Source organism: Oxyura jamaicensis (assembly GCF_011077185.1).
Source record: "Oxyura jamaicensis isolate SHBP4307 breed ruddy duck chromosome 5 unlocalized genomic scaffold, BPBGC_Ojam_1.0 oxy5_random_OJ101369, whole genome shotgun sequence".
NCBI classification, from domain to species: Eukaryota; Metazoa; Chordata; class Aves; order Anseriformes; family Anatidae; genus Oxyura; species Oxyura jamaicensis.
The window spans coordinates 29,766-35,705 of record NW_023303950.1 but is presented as its reverse complement, the minus strand read 5'-3'; the positions used below and the strand labels follow the sequence as shown (position 1 = coordinate 35,705).

Genomic DNA, 5,940 nt, shown 5'->3' with positions numbered 1-5,940 from the left:
AAAAAAAAAAAAAAAAAAAAAAAAAAAAAAAAAAAAAAAAAGACCCTCTAGCGATCCTAAAAGGCAAAACCCGAGCGCGGAGTTACTGGAAGAAGGAACCTGGGTTAAAAAGATTCCTCCTCTCTTCTTCATCATCATCAACCATCATTCATTCACTACCTTGACATTCCCTGGCTTTGATTGACAGCTGGAGTGGCAAAAAGCCATGAGACACGACAGTTTGGTTACATGTGGGTTGCTGACGGGCCGATCGTAACCTTCAGTTTGGGGGCTTGACAAATTTTTTTTTTTTTTTTTTTTTTTTTTGCGTAGAGAAAGAAAAAAGGAAAAAGAGAGAGAAAGAAAAAGGAAAGAGAAAGAGACAGAAAAAAAAGAAGAAATACACAGAAAATCATCGTGGTTCCTGACTGTTTTTTATATATTGTTGTTGTTGTTGTTATTATTATTTACCCATATTGGAGGACAGGAGAAGTCTATAAGTGGGTTGCAAAAAAAAAAAAAAAAAAAAAAAAAGGAATCTTCTTCACTCTAAATCACTTTCTTTGCTGGACTGGGATATTAAATATACGACACATCCAGGAGTTTATTGGAGCGCAGACTGATGGCGCAAAGGGTAGGTTTAAATCTCCAACACTTACCTATATATAAATCCTCTCTTAAGAGGGGCCTGTCCGATTTGCTCTCCTCTGTTGCTGATGATGATGGCGGCCACTATTAAAAAATAGCAGCAAAAATTATTCACTAGCTTTTTGTGTGTGTGTGTGAGTGTCTGTGTGTGTGTGTGTGTCTCTCTGCAATTGTTCCATGCTTTTTTCCTCTCTAGCTTTTCCCCCAGCAGCGCGATTTCCCTGCTCTCTGGCTGTTTAGTAGCACGGGGTTCACAGGGGAAAGCTTGCTGCTGCTGCTGCTGCTGCTGCTGCTGCCGCCGTTGCTGCTGCTGCCCAGGAAAGACTAAGAAATACATATGTGTGTGTGTATATATACGAACGTATATATATGTATACATATATAGCTGCTTTTTCTTTTTTTTTTTTTCCTTTTTTTTTTTTTGTCTCTGGCTTTGACAAGGACAAGGGGAATTGCTACTAAATAATGTTTCTGGTAACTTTCAGATTATTTCCCCCTTTTTGGGGGGGGCCGCCGGGCCGCCAATGCACCCCACCTTTCCCCTCTCCTTCCCCGTGATGATTTATTTATCTAGCTGCTTTGGATTCTGCTTGTTTATTCATTTACATTTGATTTTTTCGTCCTTCCTTCCTAATTCAGAGCAACTCTAGTTTCTCTCCTCCGTTTCCTTCCTTTCCATCCCGGTTTCCTCGCCAGGGTCTCTCCAGCCGTGCCGAAGCGGACCGTCTCCCCCCGCACACACACACACACACACACGCACTCACTTTCCCCCTTTCCCTCTCCCTACACCCCCACGCCTCCCTCAGCCTCTCCAGCCCCTGCCCCTGCTCCCAGCCGATTTCATTTCGCACATCTCACTCTCTCTGTTGTGGCTGTTCTTGTTTTGTTTTGCTCTGTTTGCGTCTGCCTGAGTGCTTTACTCTCTTCTGACTTTTGTTGTTGTTGTTTGTTTGTTTTTTTATTCCCCCCTCTCCCCCTCCCCCCCCCCCCCCCCCCCCCCGCCCCCCCCACCCCCTTTCTCTCGCTTTCTTCTCTTCCGGCCCGGTTTTTGACAGTACGATGAGCTGCCCCACTACGGCGGGATGGACGGAGTAGGGGTGCCGGCGTCTATGTACGGGGACCCCCACGCCCCCCGGCCGATCCCCCCGGTGCACCACCTGAACCATGGCCCGCCGCTGCACGCCGGCCAGCACTACGGCGCCCACGCCCCGCACCCCAATGTCATGCCGGCCAGCATGGGCTCCGCTGTCAACGACGCCCTGAAGCGGGACAAGGATGCGATCTACGGGTAGGTGCCGCCGGGCGACGCGGCGCCTCTGCCCGCCGAGCTGGAGGGCAGGAGCGGGGCGGGCGCCGGGGGGCTCCCGGGGGGCTCCCGGGGGTCGGCCGGGGGGCAGCGGCGGCCCCGCGCTGCGGGCCGGGGGAGTTGCGCGGGGGCACGGACCGCGGGGCTGGGGTGCCGGCACCCTCCAGAGACACGTCCTGGAAGACAGACCCCTCGGTGGAAAGGGGGTGGGGGGCGGCTTGTCTTCCCACCCCCCCCCTTTTTTTTATTTTTTTTTTTAAATTTTTATTTTTTTTCCTTTTTTTTTCTCCCTCTTTTTTTTCCGCGAGTTTTTTGTCTCGCTCGGAAAGGCCCCGGTCAGGACTTCAGACAGGAGAGGTGGCTCTCTTGGCGCTGGGTTTTAGGCGAGGAAGTGGTGTTCTGGTGTTCTCCTCCGTGCCATAATAACACTCTTCCAACACTGTAAATAAAGATCTATTCAAATCGCCGAAGACAGTAAGATTAAAAGAGATTCTCTTCTCACGAGCAGCTCTTCCTTGAGCTAAGCGAAGTAAATGCATTGGAGGCAGCGAGCTGAGTTTTATACGTAGGAAAGAGAGCGGGAGGAAAAAGAAACACGTACCCAACAAAACTCGAGCCTGTGCCAGGGCACTGCTTGGGGGGAATGACACCGATTCCCTCCAATGCCTTTTAGCAAAAAATACCAAATTATCCTAAAAGGAGAGATAGTAACGTCTGTGACAGAGTGTGGGGCCTTGATCAGACACCAAAGGGGGAAACAGACCAAAGCATACTTGCTACTTAACACGCAGATAAAATATTTTTTTTCCTGACTACACCAACTATGGGAAAATATTTCAAGAAGTGCTCCCTCCCTCCGCCCCCTCCCCAGCTCACTTATCTGGACAGCTGGTATTTTACTTGGGTGTGCTTCCTAAGCCAGGAAACTTTACCACATTTTTGTTAGCAGGCCCCTTGAAAAATAAAATTACGTATTAAGTAGTTTGCAGTTTGCCTCCCCGTGCTTCTCATTTTAGGTCATAGCTTGAGGGTAGGGATGGGATCTCCCAGGTTTCGCGTTATTTTAGGCTGTGGTGAAAAGGGGAAGGTTCCCAGCTGAGCTGCTGCCTGCTTGAGTGAGTGTGTTTGGTGCGCCGGGCGTGTGAGTGGAGGTCACTTTTGTCCTCAGCTCTGGGGACTGCACAGGGGATGCGGCTTGGCCTTTCGCAGTTTCCGAAGGAGGAAAAAAAATGAAAAGTAAAGGAAAAAAAAAAAAGTGTATTTTATTTCGAGGCGGGATTGTCCCATGCTCTGCCCGAAGCAATACCGAAAGACTGCAGAGCGTGTCCGTGTGTCCGTGTGTGTACGTGCATTTAAAAAATACTTGTTGATTAGAGCTCTTCTTTCCCCTTCTCCCCACCCCCTCCCGCTCTCTTTGTGTGCCACTGCCCGGTAGGCACCCGTTGTTCCCCCTCTTAGCTCTGGTCTTTGAGAAGTGCGAGCTGGCGACCTGCACACCCCGGGAGCCCGGCGTGGCCGGCGGGGACGTCTGCTCCTCCGACTCCTTCAACGAGGACATCGCCGTCTTCGCCAAACAGGTCCGCCACCTCTCCCCCCGCCCCCGGCCCTTCCCAGCGCTGCCGCCGCCCCCGGCCCCCGAGCCGCGCGCCTGGGCCCTGCCCGGGGCAGCCCCCCCCCCCCCCCCCCCGAGCCCCCAGCCTCTCCCCCTTCCCCCGAGCCCCCTCCGCGGCCGCCGGCGGGGGGGCGGGAGGGGGCGGCGGGGGGCACGCTGCCGGGCCGGGGCCGCCGGCCCTCGCCCTCGAGCACCGACGGAAGGGGGACGCGGCTGGGGCCGGGTCTGGAGGCAGCGGGAGCGGGGAAGGACGGGAGCCGGCAGGGCCGGGGGGCGTCCGGGGCAGGGCCGGCTCCCTGCAGCTCCCCCCTGGCTGCGGGGCGCCCAGCGGGGCCGTGGGGCCGCGCTGCCTGCTTTTGTCACCCCTCGGGATTGCTCCCTTCGGGCCAGTGGGCTGCAAGGCCGAGGGAGGGAGGAAGCCGCAACTCACGCTGCTTTGCCTTCTCCTTGCAGGTCCGTGCTGAAAAACCACTTTTTTCTTCAAACCCAGAGTTGGACAATTTGGTAAGGCCTCGCCCCAGCGTCCCAGCTCCCCTCTCGCCTTCCCCGGCCCCATGTCAGCCCCTCGCCCTCGGCAGCGCCGGGGGGAAGGCAGCCGGCCTCCGGCTGCACGGCCCGGCCCGGCCCCAGCCTTCAAAGGGTTGCACTTGCGAAGTGAGCCGGGGCAACGCCAGCAGCCCCAGCGCCTTGCGGGGAAGCACGGATAAGCCATGGGGAGCTAAAGTGAGGGAAATAAGTGCTTCGGGAGAGAGGGACGGAGATTTCTAACGTCATTCTTTTGCTAATGTGAACGTTTTCAATATTCAAAGTGACTAAATCCGCTTGTAAAGAAGATGCCAAAGTGTTCACCCCCCCCTCCCTCCTTCCTTCTGGGGGCGGTGGGGGGATGCGAGCGTGTGCTCGGCTTCTCCGCGGCCCCTGCGAAGCCAGGGTGTGGGGAGGGAGCGAGGGCGAGAGAAGGGGAAGATCGGCGGTGGCGGCAACAAGCGCTCATCGCCGCGCCTCCGATAGATATGATAAAAATCAAGTGCTGAGGTTAAAGTTGACCGAAATTGTTCAAGCGTGACCAAGGAGCTAAAATCCCGGATAATGACTGTGCGCCCTGACAGCCCCTGTCTCCCCCTTGTCCCTTTGGGCTCGCAGCCCCGCGCAGCCCTCATGCTCTTTTCTCCCACCTAACCCCTGGCTCAAAACTTTCTTGCAGATGATCCAAGCAATACAAGTACTAAGGTTTCACCTTTTGGAATTAGAAAAGGTAAGCGGCGGGACGGAGGGCGGGGGGAGGCCGTCCCCTCCCCGGCGGGCCGCTCCTGCCCTGCGCCCCCCGGCCGCTCAGGGGGCCTTGTGGCACGGCCGGGGGATCCAGGGCAAAGGCAGCGTGGTACCGCAACTTGTGCCATCGGGGCATGTGACACCCGACAGCCATGCCCAGCCCAGCCCAGCATTTTTTGTTCAGCGTAATTCCAGCCGAGCCCTCACATTTATCTATTATTAAGCCCCGTGTGTCCTTCTTGCCCCTGCTCTCGGCAGAAGTTCCCTCGGTGACTCGGAAACAACCCGTCTAGCAAAAAGCCAAACGAAAGCCCTCCCGCTCCTCTGCAGCTCTGGCAGGCGTGCTAACCCCAAACAAGCAGTAAATGTTTGCAAGAGGCAGGGGGCCCCTGCTCGGCCTGGGGAGGGGACGGCCGTTCCCAGCCCCTCGGCGGCTCGTCCTCAGGCTGCTGGCCCGGGGCACCGAGCCGTGGGCGCCCCGAATCGCCCCGCTGCCGTCCGGGGCCAGGAGCCGTGCACGCCTGCTGCGCTCCCCACACACCGCCGAGGGCCGCGACCCCGGGGCCGGAGCTGCCCTCGGGCCGGCTGGCCCTCCGCACGCCAGGCAGAGCCCCCTCGCTCTCTCTCGCTCTCTCTAACTTGTTGCTGCGGCGAGTCTCAAGAGGATAATATGCGCTGCAACAATTTCTCTATTGTTTCCTCGCCTTCAACTATTGTGCCCCTTAATTAGAGTTACTCGTGGAGTAGATCAGAGTGTTACTCTTGCTACCAGAAAGAGTTGCAACCCGATATTTCGCCATTATTGGTGCTATTATTCTTGTTACCGCTTTCAGGTTCATGAATTGTGCGATAACTTCTGCCATCGGTACATTAGTTGTTTGAAAGGAAAAATGCCAATAGACCTCGTTATTGATGAAAGGGATGGCAGCTCCAAATCAGACCACGAAGAACTCTCAGGATCTTCCACAAATTTAGCCGACCATGTAAGTCCTTTTGATTCTTTTATGACACTTTCTAAGACCTGCTCAGAGGACCTGTCCCCGATTTCATTGTTTTGTGGCTGCTGTCTAATTAGTGCTGTTCCTACCTTTTGCAAGCTCGGCTCCCACCTTTAGACTCCCCA

General features: G+C 55.2%; 1 protein-coding gene across 6 annotated transcripts in view; it reads left to right on the top strand.

Moving 5' to 3' along the window:
• Positions 1-6: 6 nt before the first annotated feature.
• The window catches only part of LOC118157351 (homeobox protein Meis2), a 23,232-nt gene continuing 17,298 nt past the window's right edge, over positions 7-5,940 (top strand). For 5 of the 6 annotated variants that reach the window (XM_035311630.1, XM_035311629.1, XM_035311631.1 and 2 more), the window contains exons 1-6: positions 7-613; positions 1,683-1,915; positions 3,369-3,510; positions 3,999-4,049; positions 4,750-4,800; positions 5,651-5,800. In XM_035311630.1, the coding sequence (XP_035167521.1) occupies positions 602-613; positions 1,683-1,915; positions 3,369-3,510; positions 3,999-4,049; positions 4,750-4,800; positions 5,651-5,800 (639 nt within the window). In that variant the 5' untranslated portion in view covers positions 7-601. Of the gene's footprint in view, positions 614-1,068; positions 1,102-1,682; positions 1,916-3,368; positions 3,511-3,998; positions 4,050-4,749; positions 4,801-5,650; positions 5,801-5,940 lie in introns of all 6 variants that reach the window. The other variant, XM_035311628.1, reaches the window with a different exon arrangement.